Raw genomic sequence first — 20,995 nt, 5'->3', positions numbered from 1 at the left:
CAGCCTTGCTTTTCGTCCGGCTTCTTCTGCACTGCTGATTCGACTTCCACAAACTATCCTACATCTACAGACTACTACAAAGAACCTAAGGCTGTACCTCAGGAAATAAGTAAACACTAGACTTTAGGGGAACTGTCGACGAGCCAACACTTTCTCACGGACTGGACACATCTGAGCTCGCGGAGGCCGCAGGGTTTTGCAATGGTGTAGGCATGGCCAGCCACGACCAGAATTACAATCATAACCTCGAGGCGTATGAAGCTACCCAGCGCAGGCCAGAGACGACCATTCTTCGACAAAATCCTACGATGACGGCCACAGATCACAGTCGTCGTGCCTCACAACAGAAGCACGTGGATGAGGCCGTTTCAAGTGCCTTTGATAAGGCCGAGACCTCAAATTACATGCCACCAGAACTGATTGCGCAAATCACCCAAAGCGTAATCAAGCAGCTCCAAAGCACTGGACTCGATGGCAGCACCCCAGTCCCACCGCAGCAAAGCTCTTTCCCACCTCCACCTTTAGCCTCTCAGCCCACACAAGAACAACCACTTCCTCCCCAATCGCCGTCGACCACCACCTCTGGCACCTCTCCTAACATGCCAAACCGTGTCTTCACCCCTCCTTCGCCACACCGTCATTCCGACCCCATCGACCAAATTTCGCCCCCTCCACAATCAGCCCAACCATTTGAACCACCCATGAGCCCATCGAAAGGCTACAGAGCAGCACACTTCAGTCCCAATAGGTCTCCTTCGCCCTTTAGCCAGGGCAGCGACACAAGTGAAAAGCAGTATTCGAGGCCCAAGGGTCCATCAAGGCTGCACTCTGGCAAAGAAGAAACCACACTGGAAAAAATATGGGGTCCCTTGTTTGACGAAGAATGCAAGGCGACGGCCAGGCTTGGCCAGTTTTTACGTGGGTTAGCTGTACACATTGTGAGTATCAATTATAGCGTGCTCAACGATTTTGCAGATATCTAACGTAGGGTAGATTGAGGATTACAAGCCGCAGCATAGTATTGTTATTACGCCTGATAAGATGGTGAAATACTATGACGATGTCAAACTCGAGACTGAGCTGTATCCTTGGTCCGGTACGTGCTCCTTCCAAACATCTCATTCGCGGTAGCTTACCTTATTCAGTTGTATTTGACGACGAGCGGTCGTCTATCTCTCGCATGTATCGAGATCTTTCCTGCCAGCATCATCTCGTACAAGAAAGACACGATGAGCGACCCGACATTCCCGGCCTTACGCCGGTTGGCTTCGAAAGATGGATGACCTTGCTAATCCTTGCACATCCTGAGGCAGAGTTCGAGCGGCTCAAGAAAGCAGTGTTGGAGATGCCGATCAACAATCCAGATGACAAGAAGGAGCGCTTTCCGAAAGAGATCACAAGACGACTCTTCCCAAAACACGAGGACATGAAAACGCGTTATATGGTTGAAGATTCGATGATTGAGCACGCATCAATCCAAATTCCACGGCAGCGAAGCCAAGAAGATCTGCAACCTCGTCAAGATCCATCCGCACAGAAGACCAACACTACTGATTCGTTCATTCCGCTACAGCCTAAGCCAAACGTTGCGGAGTCCTACATTCCGTCACAGCACAGGCCGAGCGTTCAGGAGACCCCCACTCCCCAGAATCCTCGTCCGAGCGTTAGCTTTGCAGAACCGGAGGTCTTCGCATCTCCAACACCCTCTCACCCCAACTCTCAGATTGAGCGCGAGCGTGCGCCTTATGCCAATGTCCCTGAGTCCGCGGTGGTAGATGACATGAATCCGCCGGAGCCGCCAGTCTCCAAGCCAATAGAGCGTGAACGAAAGCCTTATGTGTCCCAAGTTGGAGGTGGGCGACAGTATGAGCCCGAGGAGATTCGACCACGCGAGACCTCGAAGCCAAGGGCTGACTCTCTCATGAACGGCAAACCAGCCAGATCAGATTCAACTGCCAATCGTACTCGACCTATTAATATCAACACCGGCAATCAGCAGCTTCCCAAGCCTGAAATCCACCAACACTACCGTGCTGGATCAAATGCTGGGAACAATCGTCGCCGGCGCTCTCCGTCATTTAGCCGTGGCACCACTGCAGATTTCAGACGGTCAGAGCCCGATGTGAGAGGCTATGGGCAGGGATATGAGCCTGCCTCGGCGCCTGTTTTGGACGAGTCAGACACTAAAGCCTACTTCGATAATCAAGCACGAGAACGCGCACGTAAGAAGGCAGAAGATGACAGCCGCAATTACGGTGCCAGTCCAAGGCGAGACTATGATGACCGCCTTCCCAGACGTGGGGATTCAATGTACGAAGGCGACTATGGCAGGAGGGATAAGCGATACGAGGATACGCATAGGGAATCGTATGCACCCGTGTATCGGTAAGGAGAAGCAATAGGATGGATTGGGTCAGCTTGCGATGTCAGCGATGGAGTTGTTGAGAGTGAGGAAAGGATACCATTCATTATACCTCATTCTTTTTCTACTTGTCTTCATTTTGCTAGAGAGGCTAGGGGAGTTTGGGAGAACACGGCACAAATTTTTTTAGGTGCTTTGAGGGCGTCGGTCGAAGTGTGGCGAACACTCGTTACTGGATCTTTTTGATCGGAGCTGGCATCTGAGGATGATTGAGTTAATACATTGCGCATTGAGCCGAATTTGCATTTTGACGTCGTAATCATTCATGTGGGCCATAAGGATTCTCTCCATATCTTTTCCTCTTTGCATCCTTCTCCCCGCAAAGCCCTTGTCCTTCAAAATCCTTAAAGGTCCTTGCTTCAGCATCTCCATCCTTTTGTATGCGAACATGAGCGGCTTCCGCCTCTCACATGACAACAACAGATCTTTATCTTCAGGATGACTCCTCTGCGCAGAGAATCTAGCCTTTCCCAGCCCGATTTCGTCAATCATCAGCATTCACCTTTACCTAGGCCTCGTCGCCAACCCCCCTCCCCTCACACTTGCCCCCACAAAGCACCTGCAGACTCCCGAATTTCTTCGAAACAACTCCCTGCGTTTCAGCACAAACGACGCTCCACCTGCCCTTAAATCGCAGTCGCCATCGCTTTGAGCCTGTCATGCTCCAGACTAACTCCTCTTCTCAAGGCTTAGCAACGCCTCTTACCAGGGACAACACGCAGGCTATGTATTAGGAACTAAGCAATGAAGAGCTCTGCTCTCTGCCGGCCGTTCTAGCTCTTGCTCTAGATAGGTGGATGCAATGCTGGGGGCCAGGGTTGTGATAAGCGTACTTGTACATAGCGAGCAGACGTATAGAGAGCATTTGATGCCTCTCCACCACTGCTCTAGGTCTGGTTTGTGACAGGAAATCATCCATCTGCTCAGCTGTGTGGCAGGAAGGTGGTCTTTTTTGCACCCTTGGGAGGCGGTGGGTTTATAACCTAGGAAAGAGGCCCTTTCTATACTGTTGGCGGCGTGTTCGGGTAGTAGGAAGCGAGAAAAGGAAAGGAGTGCCTTGACAATAATCGATGGGGAGTTTCTAGCACATGAAAAATATGAGGCTGATTATTCATGTGCAAAAAGAAAGTGGGGCTTAGGAAACGTGGCAGATAAAGAAAAAGGGAATTTCAGAAATAGAAATCAAGGGACCGGATGACTGAAGAGCGTGAATGGCAAAAAGGGATAGTATTGTACCTTATCAATACTCACCAACTCCTGTCTCACCGTCTTCATCTCATAATGTCGTCAAAAGCGGTCCGTCTATCCAACGCATACGCTTTACAATCAAACAAGGCACTCAAGTCCCGCGAACTGAAGACCGTCATCCATCAATCTCCTCCCTCCCCACCACCGATGCACCCCTCCTACTCCCTCCATACCACACCTCCAAGACCCTCTCCTTCTGCTTTTCTCTCACGCGCCTTAAGTGCTCATACGTCCCATCCAACCCCTTTATCTGCTCCTCCACACCCAACATCCTCCCCCCACCTTCCACGCGACTGACAAGCGGACTCATCAGCTTCCTTCTCAACGCCTCCAGATTCCCCTTCAGCGCCTGCAGCTTCCCATTGTGCTCGACCAGCAAGCTTTTATTCTGCGTAGTCTTAGCCCGCACGCTTGCGAGGAGGTTCTTATTTTTCTCGTATTTGCGGAGCGCGCGGGTGTTGGCACCGATGATTCTCGTCCATAGCGAGGAGAGGAATTCGGATTCTAGCCGTTCTTGGGTGTCGAATTCGCGGATCACCGTGCGCTGAAGGTTGAGGAATTGGCGGTCGATGTTCTCGAAGAGGGCGAAGAGGGCGGTGCTGTAGATGAGCTCGGAGTTGATGCTTTGTTCTAGCACTTCAAGAAATTCGTTGAAGGTATGGTGTAAAGTTTGATGCGTGCGCTGAGAGCTAGTAGTGCCGAAGATGGTAGTGAAGATTTTGCCAAGGGGGGTTTGCAGGCCCGTAGAGCGAGATTCAAAAATTCCGGCGTTAGAGAGGAGGGAGTGGATGTTTGCGAAGGCATAAGAGAGGGAATTGCTGGGGAGGGAGTCAAGGGCTACGAGCTCCCGTTTCGCCCAGTCCATAACAATGAGGATGCCATCGATGTCGCCGTCGACATTTGCGAAGAATTTAGTGAGCTCGATGGAGAGTCCTTTGAGGGATTCGCTGAGTTCGTCAAGTTCATCCACAATGATTGGCCCGGAAGTCATATTAGTGGAGCGAACGCTTTCGCCTAGGTCCCATACTGCAACGCCGGTTTCTTGAAGATCACCAATCTGGCGTACTCCAGTTTCTGAGTAAAAGACTAGGGGTTCAAAGGAGCGGGCGAGACCCGCTACTTTCACTAAGTCGGGGGTTGCTGGTAGGATGGGTGTTCTGAAGAGGAAGCGCAGGGTTGAGATTGCAAGAGTGATGATCAGGACGTTTGATATCAGGGAGGCCCATGACCTCAGTGCGGAAGTATAGTAATTTCGGAGCCATGTGATTGCAGCATCGATGGGCTCCGTTCTTTGCTGGACATCTGCTCGCAAGGAGAAGCGAATAACTTCGGCAGTCAGTATTAGCAGAAGAGACAGGAAGAAAGCAGCGAACAACTGTTTGGATGGCCCTCATTCGAGACAGGCTCCACATTCTCTTCTGCAATATCCTCTCGTTGGGCAGGTAGCGTACTCAGCGGAGTATTTACTCTGGAATTCCTGACGGCCTCTCGTGCCAAACTCTCCCTCACGGGACTCGTACTGCCTCTCGGTAATGGAGTTTTTGCAGCCAGCGTAATATCTTCGTCGTCATCTGGCTCGTTGCTAAACCCTCTGCTTCCTGTCCTACTTCTACTGGCGCTTTTGCTCTTCAATCTCTCCACGTCTTGGGAATATGGCTGGTGTCTGTACCATCCACCAGCAGAAGCGGGTTGACGCCATGCTGGAGGTGACCACGGTGATTCGTCTGAAGCAACATCCTCTTCCGGGTCCTCTTCATGTTCAGAAGCTGACCGTTCGCCTGCGCGGAAACCTGAGTGTTGAGATGGGAGGCCAAACACTGGAGACTGCTGTTTGTCAGAATCTGAAAAATCGTTCAAAGAGCCGGTAAGGCTTGTGCGATCATCAAATGAAGGTGGCGATGTGTAATGTGAGCTCGCCATTGCTGTGTCAAGACTTGTAGCACGTAAAGGGAGGGGTTTCTTGGGATGAAATTGTGGAGGACAATTGCCTCTTCAAGATCGCAGTCAGTGTTGCCTATGTGACCTCGCACATGGTTTCGATGATGGCGCACTATGGAGGATTAAAGATTGTCAGTGACTCAGGCAGGCAGTCGGGCATGCTAGCATGGTCTGAAAGGCGGTCGCGTCTTGAAAAGCGATGGCTGGTGTTTGAGGCAACCCCCGCCCTGCAGCTGATTTGATCCAATGATCGTGCCGAATGCCCCTGTCATGCAGGGGAAGTCAATCACGCTATACCAGGTTGGCTTAATGGATAGGGAATGATGGTCTAGAGAGGCTTCTACGATTGCTCTCAACTATATCGTACATTCGTCTTACAAAATTTGTATCAGTCTAGGGCGAACTTATTGCTGGGCTCTCTTCTCTGAACCCAGAGCAGTCTCTCGTGCACCAAACTCGACAAGACAATCAATGCCGTAATAAAGAAGTGGTAGATTGGGTAGATGATAATGTACAACGTCGCGATGAAGTATCTCAAGAGCGGAAAAAGGCGATCAACGTCTATTCGTTGATAGTCAACCACCTGTCTAATCGAATCTAGCGCCTAGAATACATCTTTCGAGAAGGACAGTTGACTTTCCAGGGTATCGGAGTGGAGTGATGGATAAGGTGAAGTTGATCTACTTCGTGGCTTCCCGGAGATGTCTGTTGTAGACTTAGCAAATGCGAAAGCGATACTTGGGATCATGGATACATACGTGATCAGATCGTTCCTGTCCTTTCCTTTCTTCAAGCCGCCGAAAGCCATCTTCGTGCCGGGTATATATTTCTTCGGGTTCTCTAGGTATTCAAACTATCGGGATTCATGAGCTTCGGACGGAGAATAAATGTATCGAGCGTCCCATACCAAAGTGTCCTCTTTCCATGTGATGCCCTTGTGAACATTCGCATCCGTGTACGAAAAGCCCTCAACCTGACCTGTCTTGCGCCCAAAAAGACCGTGTAGATTTGGCCCGATTTTGTTACCGGCGCCCTCTTCTAGGGTGTGACATTGCGCGCATCGCGTCTGTGGGAATGTCAGGAAGGCCCTGAAGAAGACATAAAGAAGGCCTTATAAGCTTTACCTTGAATAGCCCTGCACCTTTCTTTGCATCGCCTAAAGTCGACAACTGTCAGTCAATGCCTCGACAAGCGGAATTGAAAGAAGCAAAGACAGTGCGCAGCTATGTTCGCGTCGGCAGTATATGCAATCCCAAAGTCGGTGCTGCGGGATGCTGATCTGCTACGCTGGCTCCTCCCATTGCCACGAGTAGATGGAGCGAGAGCTTTTCGGCGAACGCGGATGAGGCAAAGGCACCTACCATCTTTAAAAGAATCGTTTTTTGGAGCCATGACAAAGAGTGCGCGGCGAAGGTGTGTATATGTATGGGCAGAGAGAAGGGAGTGTCGTGTGTTGGATTGAGCGATTAAGATCACGAACGAGGGTTGGGCAAGTTGCAAACAAATATTCTTTTCAATGACGATCTGGGAAATGCACAGAGCTAGATCCCGTCGTTCAGCCACACCTCTGTCAGCATCGTCAGCCAATCACAATAGTCATATTGTAATTCTCATACGCCGGTGGTTCCGTGAAATCCCGGAAGACACACCAGGAAGCAGCCGAAAGCCCTCAATTCGGATATTTGGGATTTGATTTAGCCAACCATCAGATGGACCGCCAGCCATATAGGCAAAGCATTCAATTATTCAACTAAGTGGTTGGTCTAATCCAGGGGTTAAAGCAATATAGGGAGGCTTCGGAACCCAAATTCTTGCCAAGACTTTTGGTATGCCCCCGGCCATGTGGAGCCTGCCTTCGTCCATCAGATACGTACTCGTTACTGTCATTTTAGCAAGCTATTTGACCTGCCAAGTGTACTGCTTCGGTGAGTTAGTAGCGACTTAGTCCACAAATTGAGCCAACGACTCACTTCTGACTATGCCATCGACGTACCAAACTGGGTTTTAAGTGGACTGTTTTCATGGTCAGCTGCTTGGTAAATTCTCGCCTTTCACTTTGAAAAAACCTTCATAAATCAAGTGTGGCTTTCTATAAATCAGAGAGCCCTCATGGGCTTTCTCCTCCCCCACTGCGTAACAGCGCCTCGCTCTCGCCAAGCTTAAGCAATACAGCTCATACTTCAGCCTCCTTGGTCTGGATCATTGTTGGTGCCAGTAGGGGCATCGGGCTGGAATTTGTTCGGCAGCTTCTTTTTCGTGGAGACAGGGTCTATGCCGTCATTCGAGATCCTGCAAGTGCCTCTCAACTGTGGTCACTCGCCGGCTCAGCGCCTAGAGCCACTTGCGAGCTTCTGGAATGTGACATATCCAATGAAGCAAGCATCACCGTACAAACCGTTTTGCTCTTTTCTTGGCTCATGGTCTGATCTTTCTTAGTCATTTGCACAAGATCTAGCTGCTAGGAAAAACCTTGACCGAATTGATTACGTCGTCCTGAGCGCCGGCATAATGAGATACCCGAATGTATGTCATGGATCCGGAGTCAGAACCCATCTAATGACGCCTTAGCGGGCATGCGAGCTGTACGATGAGATTGTCTTTGGAACATATAACAACTAATGCGTCTAAGATCATTCGGCCAATTCGCTGAGCATCTGCACACTAATACGATTGGCCCCATTATCACGTCACAAAAGTTACTGAGTACACGGATACCAATCAAGACCATTGTCTTCATGTCCAGCGATCTCGCCACAGCGTCGAATAGCTGGCAATTCCAAGACGGGTATGGGAATGCCTACCGTGGTAATGTCTCGCTCACTGATTTTCAACAGCTTTGCTGCTTTTGCAGCTTCCAAGGCAGCATTGAATCAAATGTTACGAGTAAGGTGAAGAAAAACCTCTGGTGGTTTTTACTAATAATTGACTTGCAGCATCTGGCCGCAGAATTGCAAAACAAGAAAATCTTAACAACAATATTAGCAATGCATCCAGGCGAAGTATCGATGTACGTGATTTTTGTTCAGGATTCATTGAAAAGGCTAACTCATCTCAGAGATATGGCAAGTGCAACCGGAGGAATGGATGTCGACGGCATTATCAGCCCCGAAGAGTCTGTATCGGGTATGCTGAGAGTTATTGAAACCAAAGATATGCGGCACACTGCTACCTTTTGGACTTGGGAGGGGAAAGTAAGTAGATCTCGAACAAGGCCGAAATCATGTCAACATATTGACACAAAAGTAGATGCATCCCTGGTAGACGGCGCAATTTATGGAAACACTAGGAATCGATGTAGGTAGATCTCTCTGCGTGGCTACAGGAATTGAAAAAGCGATGGCGCGGCGGCATAAATTTCTTGTTTGAGGAAGACCCACGGTAGTTTTGTAGATAGAATGATGCCAACGACAATGGTTAAATTTGCGGATAGAAAGGAGGAAGGCAGCTTTATATGAAAAGATTCACAACGTGGCATTGGGTGCACCCTCTCAGTCGGGGGCATTGAGGTCTTTTTGAGCGAATCAAGATCTTCAAGAGATTCGATTGATGTCAAGCAATACACGGCCGACATGGCTTTAAGAACTCCTAGCCGTCTATCGTTCTTAAGAATGTTGCCTTTGTTTTCCCGGCCATCTATCCAACTAGGCTCATTGCGAACCACTCCGCAAATCTGTCTGCTATGTCGCAATGCTTCTACCAATCGAACGAAACCAAGAACCCTCGAGAAACCAATTCGATTTAATCCTCCTTCCCATGGCAGACGGCTGAAGCAGAATGTACCACGCAATTATGGCCCGGAACTCACCCATGAGCAAGTTGCCAGACAGAACACCAAATACTACCCCAACATGATGCCCCCAAAGGGGACATTCTTGCACTGGTTTCTCACCAATACATGGATACACTTGTGGATCACCTTGGTATGTCTACAGTCTATGCATCGCTCTTTCTGCTCGGATCTAACATGTGGGGTACAGGGAACTCTTACACTGCTCGCTTCGTTCACTATGTGGGAAAATTGGAAGCGCTCAACAACCTTCAAGAATGGGCTTCCCACACGAGGCCAGGTACTACTGCACCCGCTCGACAGTTTTTATCAATTCATCTTTGCATGGCGGGCGTCGGCCGATGAGCAGAGTATGCCATCCTACACAAAGAACCAACGTGGGGTAGACGACGTACAGAAAAGAGCTAGCTATCGTAAGGCACATGGAGGTGACCCGGATGATCAAGGAGTGGAGTATTGGCCACCTTTCGAGAAAAAGTATGGCCACTGTGTCATCGATGAGAGGAGTGGGAGGCTGGTAGATGCAAGCACGCTGCCGAACAATGGTGTTAGGCCTCAACCAAAGAAATGGTTTGGGATTTGGTGAAAAGATGGCGCGAAAGGGATGTCTGCCAAACAGGCTCGATCTAACATCCAAAGGACCGAGAGAGGCACGTCGCCACTTCTCTGCCAATGCTAGTGCTACGCTTTCCGTGCACAAGGCTCACAGTGCTGGACAGTCGGTTTTAGAGACATTGACGGCAACAAGATCAAGGCGCATGGCATCACACCTAGACATAGTCGCGGTATGGTCGCAGAAAGGCCGCTAAATGATCCCTACGGTGACAGCGACATAGGAAGTCAGAAAGTAAGGGTTCCGGCTCTAGTGTCAGAAGGCAGAATGGCTTCGCGGGCGATTTACGGGAGAAAGAATGAGCACCTGTGCCTTCACGACGGACTTATTTATTACTTCTAGACAAGCATGCATCTATCTATATTCCATTAGCCTAAGATCTAGGCCGTGCATTAGCGTTAGAACTTAGCGTCAGACCCAGCCACGACCCTTATTACTCGGTCGCAAATCTTGATTTCTAAAGTTCTCCTCAGGCATCATCACCAGCTTGCGCCGCCGAACACAACATCGAGCGTGATGCCTCCTTACGACTCGGGGGCAGTCATGGTGATGCGCGACGGTCCTGTGGCGAGGCTTTGATCTCAAACCGCCATGGTGACTTGACAATCAATGCGCCTGGCGCAAAAGCCGCATCCCGATGCCCTCGAGTCGCAAGCCAGTACTGTCAAAGTACCGCGCAGGTCTTCTCTTTGGCCGACAGAAGATCTCAAAACGAAGTCAAGAACTGGTCATCTCTTCAACTTGGGCATCAAGTCCATACATAGGTGGCCCAGTATTTTCGGCATAGACTTGAGGGCGCGCGTACGAGGAGGCGCTCTCGGCCAATGGAAGGCTGCCAAATGACTGGCCTGTGAAGAATCGTGAACGCGACAGATTTGAAACACTCGGAGCAAATGGCAAGCTATTGTTTCACACTCACGATATTCTTCATGGCTTGGTGGTGGAGACCTAGAGTGTTGTGAGTTTCTATTCTTACTTTGCCGGTCCTGGGCGCTCTTTGTGCGGTTACCGTAGCTGCTTTGTTTCTTTCATCTCTCTTTGTACTCACTCTCTTTCCCTTTCATTCTACCAAAACCATGATTTAACATCCACTCTTTGTTCAACTCAACACCGCTGCTGCGCAGCAAGTACTGTCTCTGTTTCTAATTTCATACTACATATGTTGTGCAGCTCGTTTCACCTATAACATAGGCTTATATTGTACCCCCGGCGGGATAGATCTAGCACTCCTAATACACCAAAACTATCACCATGTCTTCCACAGGGAATCACCATGCCACAACATTCCCAGTTGTGCCTCCATCTCTCTCCGCTGGCGATCATGGGATGCGAGATTATTACACAGCCGAAGATAATGCACCACGCGTAACACCGAACACAGTTCAAAACATCACACCGTACCTCGGATTACGCTCTCGATTATCGCAAGTCTGGATCAACAGATGGACCGTACTCTTATTTCTCATTCTCGTTCGAGTACTTATTGCTATTTCTGGACTTAACCATGACCTTGCTTCAGCCAAGACCGAAGCGATGTCTGCTTGCTCAGGAGATGAATCGATGGGCAGTGCTATGGCTTCCATGCCTCACTACCTCTCAGGAGGGGTAAATGAGCTGGCTGCTGCTGGCGTAGAGAAGGCTGTTCATGGCCTCATGTCACTCCTCCTCTTGACCATAACTGGCGTCGAAGAGTTGATAGTCTTCTATGTAAATATGTTGACCTCCACATACATGTGCTTGATCACTCTTGCAGTTAGTGGAAGTCTGCATGTTGTGTTGAAAGTCATCGAAGATGTCGCAGACTTTGTCAACAAGACGCTGAAAGGCATCAGCGACGACATTGGAAAGGCCGTCGATGGGTTCGAAGGCGACTTCAACAAATTCACCGGTGCCCTCAACAGTATCCCAAAGGTTTTTGGTGGCGGCGATGGAAAAATACCGAAGATCAATTTGGACGCCGAGCAGAAAGCACTCACCACTCTCCAGCTCCCGTCTGGACTGGACGCGGACCTCCAGAAGCTCAACAAATCAATCCCCGATTTTCACGAGGTTCAAGACTTCACTGATGACATCATTCGACTACCTTTCGAAGAGGTCAAGAAGCTCATCAACGGCTCCTTACATTTCAACTTTAACCGGTCGATGCTCCCCGTACCAGACAAGCAAAAACTCAGCTTTTGCACGGACGATAGCGAGATACCTAAGTTCTTTGACGGTCTAGCCAAGTTAGCATACGACGCCCGTAAGGTGTTCATTGCTGTTCTAGTCATTGCTGCAATTGCTGTCTGCATTCCAATGGCGTATCGGGAAATGCGTCGCTTCAGAATCCAAAAGGAACGCTCTGGGCTAGTTCGCGATCATTCTTTCGACCCAATGGATGTCATCTATATTGCTTCGCGACCATATTCCGCAGGCGCTGGGATCAAACTCTCGAGTCCTGTCAAGGACACTACTCGCCAAGTTTTAGTCCGTTGGGTCGTTGCGTACGCGACTTCAACACCAGCCTTGCTTGTACTGTCACTGGCAATTACAGGCCTGCTGTCTTGTCTTTGTCAATACGCACTGCTCAAAGCAATTCAAAAGGAAGTCCCTGTGCTCGCAAACGAGGTTGGTGCATTCTCAGATAAGGTAGTAGGCGCCTTGAACAACGCTTCAGCATCCTGGTCGAATGACACCAACCACGCAATCTTGAACGTCAACGATGGCATCAATCACGATGTCTTTGGATGGGTCAATACAACGACGGGTGCTGTCAACAAAACGCTTAATTCATTTGTTGATCACACCACCGATGTGCTCAACAAGACCTTTGGCGGCACCGTGCTTTATGACCCCATTACTGAAGTGTTCAATTGCCTCATCGGCTACAAAATTCAGGGCATCGAGAAGGGCCTTACATGGGTTTCTGACAACGCAAAGGTCACCTTTCCCTTACTTCCGAATGATACGTTCAGCTTGGGCGCCGCCGAAGCCATGGGCGATGACTCTCCAGATAACGAAAAAAGCCAGAGCTTTCTAGCCAACCCAGGTGACAAAACAACGAGCAAGATCACCGGTGCAGTCGCAAAAGTCGTCCAGCATCTTGCTGACGGCATCCGTACAGAAGCAATCATCTCGACATGCATCCTGCTTGTTTGGTTCATCATCTTGCTTTTTGGCATTTGTCGAGCAGTTTGGCTCGCTTCCCGCGGCAACAAAGTCCGTGCAGAGGGAGGACCTGCTCCTTCTAATGGCGTATCACGTGAGCTTCGACCTATGACAGTATTGGATGGACCAGCTCCGGCATATGAGCCACCCGCGAGTGCTGAACACGTTGGATCTAACCCATTCGTTGATGCTGCAAATGATCCCGTACATGCTGCACACCGCCACATAGGTCGATCAAGTATTTCTGGTGAGCACCGCTGGCAAGACGAGAAGCTAGGTTTCGCGGGACAGCGAGCTCCTACTATGGAAGACTCACACGTTGAGACATTGAGAAGAAGTGTCTACCCAACATTTGGAAAGACCGGATAAATAATAAGTACGAAGAATAGAATTCGAGTTGAATAATTGAGGTCGTTAATCTTGGAACGTGATCCACCTTCTACACAAATAATCGATCGAGCAAACACTCCTTGAGGGAGAGCTGTGATATTCGCGAACAAAGTTCGACATGCACGAGGTCTGCACTATCTCTATGCAATATTTTGTGCTTTCTGGGCAACATGTCTGGAGCTTGGCTCGACATGCTCGTGAGCACGAATACATACAATATAATAATAATTTTGCGTCTTAGGATGGATGGTTGGATGATCGCAGGAATATCTGCTTATTGCGCTATGTCGAGGGAAGCTTCTCTTTAAGAGATTTACATTGTACACTGAGAGCTCACCTTCCGAAGCCTCTTGGGCGGATTTCATGTGTCGGGGATTGAGAAATACAGAGGTCCTCTACGACTACGAGGATTATCCCACGCATTTGAATGGATTTTTCTGCAGCTACTTGCCTGGCCCTCTACTTTCCTATGGATATCGACAAACAATGCGAGGAGATCTTTGGCATATTCCGGAAATTGCTAGATGAACTCTTCATATTGATGTGCGGATGGCACGAACGTCTTCCTTGGCCATCCAAGTATTTAATCAGAGAGATGAGCGTCACGGGCGGTCTTTGGCTGCCTGTTCGCCCATAGCTTGTACCTGATCTCGGTCGTCGAAAGGACGCGCGCTTTAGAGCTGCTGCTACCTCTCCGACCCAGCACACTTATGATATCTTACAAGAAATTGATGGGCCTACTAATCGCGCGCTTTACCTATTCGATGTGAGGAAATGATACAACTGTATACCACTGCTGCTACCTACATCGCTCTACCCTCCTGGGCCTGTGGCGAAGTGGGACGCGCGTGATGGAAAAGTTGTGATATGCGGTGGGTGGGTTGCAAAGGGGGTGGGACTGAGGGCTATCTTGTCCGATCTGATAGGTAGCTCGAGTAATGCAAGTCTTGAAACCCATTCTCATGTGTTTTACTCTGCAATGCTTTTTCGTCTGTTTTGAATAGTCTTGTTTACCAACTACTGACCCTCGCTTAGCGCTTCGAGTGCTCAACATGGCCTGAATGCGGAACTTACCAAACAACCCCTCTCGGTATAAGACAACAGCAAGGAGAATCAAGCCCTCAAGATGCAGGAATCTCTTCGTTGGGGTTCTGCACGCTAGGAAGGCCGAGCATGTCCGCAGTCCGCAGGCGATGATCCTTTCTGGTACTTGCTAAGCTTTTCTTCTCCAGGCTGTCACGTTTCTGGTTAAATTAGGTACTTGAACAAAGACCGATCATATCCGTCTTGTTGGACCACTGTGTCTCGCGTCAATGGCTGCAGTAGCCGTCTGTGGAGGCCGATCCCTTATAACGTCTCGGTAATAGCGAAGATCTTTTCCACATATTGCACCTAAGGCTGGCCAGTCGAGAGACTTTGGCTAGCTCATGCGTTGATCATTTCAGTCACGCCGGCATAGCCTTCCCAATACTAAATTTCGACATTAAATGAGGCAGGTCTTCATCACGAACGGCAGCCACCGAACGCAAACAAGTAGATCAACATCGGTCGACAAGAACACGCAATGATGGGTCGTTAGACCGCGACTGGCAGATCAAATAGCGTCAATTTTCCATTTCACGGGGATTTGATACCACAATAGATCCGGAATTTCCCACACAATACATTGTGATTTCAAATCTAGATCAGGAGAGGCAGCCCGACCCAAACCGCAGTCATGGGTCCATACCCCAATGCATATCAAATTGAGGAAATATTTGCCACCCGAACGCAACCAGAGAAATTCCATGAATATATGGCTGACCCGGTCGACGTGGAGGTTGTTGGGGAAGATCATGAAATCGCTGGCCACTACAAGTCTCTGGAGGAATTCAACGAGAAAGTCTTTGCGCGGATCTCGGATACTGTAAAGCGGGAAAGCATCAGGCTTGAGATCAAGCGTGTCATCGGGGGAGGAGAAAGTGCTGTGAGCCTTGTGATTTCTGAGTATCTGCGTTTGCTAGAATTTTAGAAGCGCGATCGCTATTGGGCTCTCTACACCCTTTCCACAAGCACTTCTCTTGATTACGGGCGATCTTGTTCGATGGCTTGCTTGCTGACGTTAGTATTTTTAGTGGGCGGCCGTGGAATACTCCAGTACGGCAGAATCCAAGTATGGTAAAGGTTCGTGAAGAAAAGGAGCCGCATTTGGGAGGGCAGTGTTCTGACCGTGATGCTCAGATCGATGGCATACTTTAAAACTCGTCGATCTTGTCCGCTTCGACTCCAATGGGAAGATTGCGACAATTAGAGAATATTTTGATACTAGGCTTATTCACGACTTAGTCCTCGAGCACGAGGCCAATCAAGGAAAGGAAGAGGAGCAGACTGAAGGTTGAAAACCATAGGCAGCATCCATTCAATCTTAGTCATACTTGCACTCAATTGATGTTCTTAAATTGGAAATGAACAACTGAGCCCAATATAGATGTCTGTTTAAGCCAGGAGATGCTTCATTAGCGAGACGTTGTCCTCTGCCATCATATCACTGAGAGGTAGGTCAGCCGAGATGGAAATGAAACAAGAAAATCTTGGGGTGCTTGTAAAGGGTCGCTCATGCAAACACAAGCCTTAGAGAAGCAGTCTATCACCCCTCTTGATCATATCTTGATTTCAGAAGGATTGAGGTTATGGTAGGAAAGAAATACAAATCCATGTTGAGAATCTTCTTTCACTCGTTAGAGATCTCGATATTGTGCGTAATAGCACAATACAAATGAATATCAAAGATTCATCTATCGTGCGTGACCACAAGATCTGTCGACCCACCCGGAGATGATTCTCGGCTAGTCGTCCTCTTCAGACCCACAAAGCTTCCCACAGTCCAACGAGACCGAGAGACTCGATATCTGCTTCTCAAGAGGCCAACTTAGGGCCGGCTACAACTATGTATGGCCTCTTCACCTTTCCACTCAATGCTCGCCCCGTTTGTGCAGTACACGGGAGCAAACGCAGCTCTTTAGAACGTATAGACTCTGCTCTTTGATGTCTCATAACACGTGCATCTGATACTTTCCCTGACGAGCAAAACTTTCCAACCCCTCCATCACTTCTTCCCCCACGCCTCTCCGCTTGATGCACATTTCGGTCATCTTCTTCAACACCGCTCTCTTCATGCCCCCTACCTTCGGTCTCCAGACACCCTCCTCATCTTCATTCCCACCCCCCTCACCGCCAGGCTGCCCACTCTGCTGCGCCAAGGCAGCAAATGAGCTCGCACTTCCTCTTGCTGGAGGGTCTAGCGTGCGTATGCCCAGCACTTCGACCCCTTCCCCGCCTTTCGCATCATCCTCTCCAGCTTTACTCTTTTCATTCCTCTTTCTTGCCTTTGTAGTAAGCGTAATCACAACAACAGAGTCAGCGACAGCTAATTCCTCAGGTGAAGGATCGAAAAAGATGTTATCTGCTACGGAGATCACGAGCAGATGTACGGGGGGCTTGTTGCGGCTGTTTTTGGTAGTTGCTGTTTGTTGACTCAAGATGGTGTTGGTAATCCTAGGGGTAGAGGTAGGAGAGGGAGAAGTATAGAGAGGTAGTGCGGCATCCCAGTCATCGTCGAAGAGCGGATCCTCTTCGCCTCGTGATATCAGGGCCGGGAGACGTGTGGAGAGCAGAGCGAGGTGCGTGGAGAGGGAAAGAAGGGGAAGAGGGTAGGAGAGCGGTTGAGAGAGGAGGAGGATCTGGACTGAAATGTCAGTAATTTAGTATGCAGCTAGCGTAACATGAAGCGTATATGGGGGCAAACGCACGTCAATAGAGAGCTTCCAATGCCAGTGATCATTGATATAGAGACGGCGCTGTAGATGTCTGTCCGTGACGAAACTTTCTTGGATCATTTGGCAAAGGAAATGGATTGTGGGATCGTCGTCCCGTTGGCCAGGTATATCGATCGTGACCTCAACAGAGTCGTGCTCGCCCAGCCGTAGGCTCTCAGCATCATCCTGCTTGATCGGATCGATGCGATCGCCACCTCTCAAGCTACCGTATGTGACAGTCGTCTCTATCTCGGCTTTCACGCCAACAATACCTTCGGTACCATCGGCAAAGCACAGACGCGCACTGCCATTAGCGAAAGGGACGAGATCTGTTTCCGCAATGAGCGGCCGGAAGGTGGTTGGGGCCCGAGCATCAGGCCGGATCGGTGGTGAAGCAGCAAGTGAGGAGTGCAGGTAGGCAAGTTCCGTGGAGGAGAAGACGGTCGGTGTTTGAGAGGGCATGCTCAAGCGTTCGGAAGATTGTTCATGCCGAGATCTCAAACCTCGTCTACGAAAATTTTGCGGCCACAGTTGAGGAATAGTAGCAAGTCATTCGAGTGGACATATCAAGATTTGTTCAAAGCTCTTAGATTCAGCCGGCAACTAGGTCTATATGGGCATGTCCGTTCTGATTCCCATGATCAGCCACATTGTTTGCCTCTCCCATCTTTGGGATGCGCTCCTGGCTTTGTGAAGAATACTTGCTCTCCGCATTGCCAATGCATCTGATGTTAGCAGCGAGTTTATTCATGGTTTCCATCCATTCCTCGTCAGGAACACTATCCCAAACGATTCCGCCTCCGGCCTGCAAATACGCCACACCATCCTTCACTAGCATCGTCCGCAAAGCTATGCACGTATCCATTGCCCCCTCGATCTCTTCAGTCTCCCCGTTCCCCTGCTCATTTGTTCGTACGCAAACTTTGTTATACCCGAAATAGCCCACAGCCCCAGCATAAACACCCCGTTTTTCCTTTTCCAGCTCTGCAATCAATTCCATCGCCCGCACCTTTGGTGCTCCACTCACTGTCCCGGCAGGGAAGATCGAGCGAAAAGCGTCAAATCTGGTTTTATCCGGCCGTAATATGCCGCTGACTTGAGAGACCAGATGCTGTACATGACTGAACTGTTCCACAACCATTAGGCGATCAGTTCTTGTGGACGTTGGTTCGCAGACACGATTTATATCGTTCCGCGCAAGATCAACAAGCATTACATGCTCCGCCCTGTCTTTAACACTTGCTCGAAGCTCATTCGCAAGCTTTATGTCCTCGGCAGGGTTTGCGCCTCGTGTTACAGTGCCCGCAATGGGGTGAGTTATGATCCGGCCGGTATTAGGCTCGCGCTTGATGAGTAATTCTGGAGACGCGCCAACGAGCTGAAAGCCGTTGCATTGAATATAGAATAAGTATGGAGATGGGTTCGTCATGCGAAGCTGGCGATATATGTTGAAAGGGTGGAGGTCTGTCGGGCGCGAGATGCGGTGGGACGGAACCGCCTGTATTATGCTTCCCTTCTTAATTTCCCCTTTCAATGTTCCGACATGCGCTTCATAGCCAGATTGACCGATGTTTGAAGTGTAGGTATTGTTGGGTGTAATGGGCGGTTGGTGTGGAAGTGGCGTCTCAGGTGATTGAAGAATTTCTATGTAGATTTCAAGTTTCTGCTTTGCATGCTCGTAGGCTGAAAGCAGTGTAGCTTTGTCAATTGGTAACTCTGGGATTTCGATGTATGTGATGACTTTGATGACTTGGTAGAAATGATCAAAAGCTATGATCGTATTGTAAAGCATGAATAAAGACTCGGGTATTTGTAGAACATCTTTCATCTTCCTCGCAGTTTTCGGTTCAAAATAGCGAACGCAATCATACCCAACATATCCAATTGCCCCGCCCAGCATTGGAGGCAACGTCGCCCCGGGTACGATTGCTTCGCGAAAGCTAGCAAGCTTTGACTCAAGAGCGGGCAACGGGTCGCCAGCAGTCCCATAACCAGGGCCGGTTTGAAGAATGCTGTGAGGATCTAAAGAGGCCTTCAGTATCACGGTGCAGCAACGAACGAATGGTCTTCTTTCCACCCACCTGCACCAACAAAGCTATATCTCCCAAGGGTTTCTGATGTCGCGGCGCTCTCGAATAAAAAGGAATACTCCGATACACATCTAATAGATAGTGAGCTGTCAAGCTCGGCTAGTAGGCGGCTTTACACACTTTGAAGAAAGCTTGAGGTATGCGGAAGTTGGTGTCAGGATATCCGCTGGGATTGTTGTCCATATGGGAACGACATTCGGCGGAGTGGGAATGCTCCGTGCGTCTTTCAAGACTTGATAGACAACATCGATGGCTGGCTCTACATTAGACTTGAAGCAGGGTTAGCTGGACTTAAAATACCTAGTTAGTTCAGGAGGCCAGTTCACTCACCAACGGAGACATTAGAAGATGTAGTTTTCCAATGAGTCAGATATTTTGTTGCAGGGAACGAGAATTAGGGACAATTGGAGGTAGGTAATTGAAGGTGCGGCCCGCGGGACGGCGGAGAGCCTCGATCGGAAGCTCTCGGGGGTCGCCAAAAATTGCACCATCCAGCCCTGGATATTGGCTCTCCCACTCCGACTCCATGTCATAGTCTGAGCTGAATGTAAATGCGTTTGTGGCGCTTTGATGATTGGCCAGTTGACAATTGAATTGACAATGATGGCTCAGTTCAGTTTCTGCTGCTTCAATGTACTGTGTCGCCTTAAAGGAGCATCTCGCCCGCATGCTCTGCTTCAAACCCCAGTCTGGCCAATTTTCTAGCCTTCGACTTCTCCTCTCGTTTACCGTCCTCCTGTTCTTGCTTTTGTGACTCTTTGGCTTCATCTTCGCTAACCTGCCGATAAGATTCGGGGACATGGTCATCTTTATCGAGGTCCTAGATGTTGCGTCAGGGCGACCCCACACTTAATTAGATGAGCGTACAATTTCGCCGAGGAGAAGGACGTTTTCTCCTCTAACCAGGAAAATGCCACGAGGAACGACGGCGTATACAGTACGAGCATATATGCGTTCTTGTGATTCTGAGAGCACTAAGTTTGCTAAAGATCTTCTCAGCAACATTGGACGCGTATTCAGATCTTCGGACTGACCGAACTGATCCCAGCTCCTTAATATGCCGGTGATTTTTCTCCCATCACGCAGCACAAGAACGAGCTTTTCTGACAGGGAAATTAATCAGTCGCTCTTCTGAACACTTGCTTAGACACAAAGTAGCCTACTATCTGTCAAGTCTAGCAGTTGCGCTGCGGTGGTGAACATCTAACCAGTCAATTCTGGAAGTGTTTTACTTTGCATCAGATCGGCTTACTTGAGGCGGTAGCTGAGGGCCTCCTGGCAGAGGGGGCTGCACATGATTGGCACCTCCCCTGGCGTCGCGTCGCGTAGTGGCAGGTTCTCCATACACGTGTGTCACTTGGAAGATTCCATGCCTTGATTTAACGTGGAAGGAGTCAAGAATGAAAATAAGTTGAGCATCACGGTTGGTGACTGAAGGGGTCGCCACACGTGAAGCTGGCACAAGGCGGCCTTCCCGGGCGCGCTAGCCTAAAGGCGGAATTTATAGTGCCTACTCCACGAGGCCCGAGGGGGCCCTTCTGAGGCTTCTTCCCAACATTTCACATT

At 49.4% G+C, this 20,995-nt stretch overlaps 9 protein-coding genes across 9 annotated transcripts; 4 read left to right on the top strand and 5 right to left on the bottom strand.

The window, feature by feature from the left end:
- Positions 1 to 212: 212 nt before the first annotated feature.
- Positions 213 to 2,389, top strand: KY384_004470 (uncharacterized protein; the record flags this gene model as incomplete). Its single annotated transcript, XM_044812976.1, has 3 exons — positions 213 to 938; positions 994 to 1,096; positions 1,146 to 2,389. The coding sequence occupies 3 exons, from the start codon at positions 213 to 215 to the stop codon at positions 2,387 to 2,389; spliced, it is 2,073 nt and encodes a 690-aa protein (XP_044670396.1).
- Positions 2,390 to 3,785: 1,396 nt separating this feature from the next.
- On the bottom strand, positions 3,786 to 5,590 carry KY384_004469 (uncharacterized protein; the record flags this gene model as incomplete). Its single annotated transcript, XM_044812975.1, has 2 exons — positions 3,786 to 4,996; positions 5,047 to 5,590. The coding sequence occupies 2 exons, from the start codon at positions 5,588 to 5,590 to the stop codon at positions 3,786 to 3,788; spliced, it is 1,755 nt and encodes a 584-aa protein (XP_044670395.1).
- A 698-nt stretch (positions 5,591 to 6,288) lies between these two features.
- Positions 6,289 to 7,000, bottom strand: KY384_004468 (uncharacterized protein; the record flags this gene model as incomplete). Its single annotated transcript, XM_044812974.1, has 5 exons — positions 6,289 to 6,313; positions 6,367 to 6,461; positions 6,516 to 6,674; positions 6,733 to 6,764; positions 6,970 to 7,000. 5 exons carry the CDS (start codon positions 6,998 to 7,000, stop codon positions 6,289 to 6,291), a joined length of 342 nt encoding a protein of 113 aa, XP_044670394.1.
- A 1,667-nt stretch (positions 7,001 to 8,667) lies between these two features.
- On the top strand, positions 8,668 to 9,981 carry KY384_004467 (uncharacterized protein; the record flags this gene model as incomplete). Its single annotated transcript, XM_044812973.1, has 3 exons — positions 8,668 to 8,799; positions 9,382 to 9,528; positions 9,586 to 9,981. 3 exons carry the CDS (start codon positions 8,668 to 8,670, stop codon positions 9,979 to 9,981), a joined length of 675 nt encoding a protein of 224 aa, XP_044670393.1.
- Positions 9,982 to 11,259: 1,278 nt separating this feature from the next.
- Positions 11,260 to 13,524, top strand: KY384_004466 (uncharacterized protein; the record flags this gene model as incomplete). Its single annotated transcript, XM_044812972.1, has 1 exon — positions 11,260 to 13,524. The coding sequence occupies one exon, from the start codon at positions 11,260 to 11,262 to the stop codon at positions 13,522 to 13,524; it is 2,265 nt and encodes a 754-aa protein (XP_044670392.1).
- Positions 13,525 to 15,262: 1,738 nt separating this feature from the next.
- KY384_004465 (uncharacterized protein) lies at positions 15,263 to 15,923 on the top strand (the record flags this gene model as incomplete). Its single annotated transcript, XM_044812971.1, has 3 exons — positions 15,263 to 15,511; positions 15,660 to 15,708; positions 15,766 to 15,923. The coding sequence occupies 3 exons, from the start codon at positions 15,263 to 15,265 to the stop codon at positions 15,921 to 15,923; spliced, it is 456 nt and encodes a 151-aa protein (XP_044670391.1).
- A 651-nt stretch (positions 15,924 to 16,574) lies between these two features.
- On the bottom strand, positions 16,575 to 17,801 carry KY384_004464 (uncharacterized protein; the record flags this gene model as incomplete). The annotated part of the gene is made up of 2 exons (XM_044812970.1): positions 16,575 to 17,264; positions 17,334 to 17,801. The coding sequence occupies 2 exons, from the start codon at positions 17,799 to 17,801 to the stop codon at positions 16,575 to 16,577; spliced, it is 1,158 nt and encodes a 385-aa protein (XP_044670390.1).
- A 130-nt stretch (positions 17,802 to 17,931) lies between these two features.
- KY384_004463 (uncharacterized protein) lies at positions 17,932 to 19,771 on the bottom strand (the record flags this gene model as incomplete). The annotated part of the gene is made up of 4 exons (XM_044812969.1): positions 17,932 to 19,361; positions 19,421 to 19,500; positions 19,550 to 19,698; positions 19,760 to 19,771. 4 exons carry the CDS (start codon positions 19,769 to 19,771, stop codon positions 17,932 to 17,934), a joined length of 1,671 nt encoding a protein of 556 aa, XP_044670389.1.
- Positions 19,772 to 20,075: 304 nt separating this feature from the next.
- On the bottom strand, positions 20,076 to 20,632 carry KY384_004462 (uncharacterized protein; the record flags this gene model as incomplete). Its single annotated transcript, XM_044812968.1, has 4 exons — positions 20,076 to 20,249; positions 20,297 to 20,412; positions 20,464 to 20,532; positions 20,593 to 20,632. 4 exons carry the CDS (start codon positions 20,630 to 20,632, stop codon positions 20,076 to 20,078), a joined length of 399 nt encoding a protein of 132 aa, XP_044670388.1.
- Positions 20,633 to 20,995: the final 363 nt, after the last annotated feature.

The sequence above is a fragment of the Bacidia gigantensis genome (assembly GCF_019456465.1).
Source record: "Bacidia gigantensis strain McMullin 20006 chromosome Unknown contig_231, whole genome shotgun sequence".
In the NCBI taxonomy this organism is placed as follows: domain Eukaryota; kingdom Fungi; phylum Ascomycota; class Lecanoromycetes; order Lecanorales; family Ramalinaceae; genus Bacidia; species Bacidia gigantensis.
The sequence above is the reverse complement of the archived record's forward strand: the minus strand, read 5'-3'. Positions and strand labels throughout refer to the sequence as shown.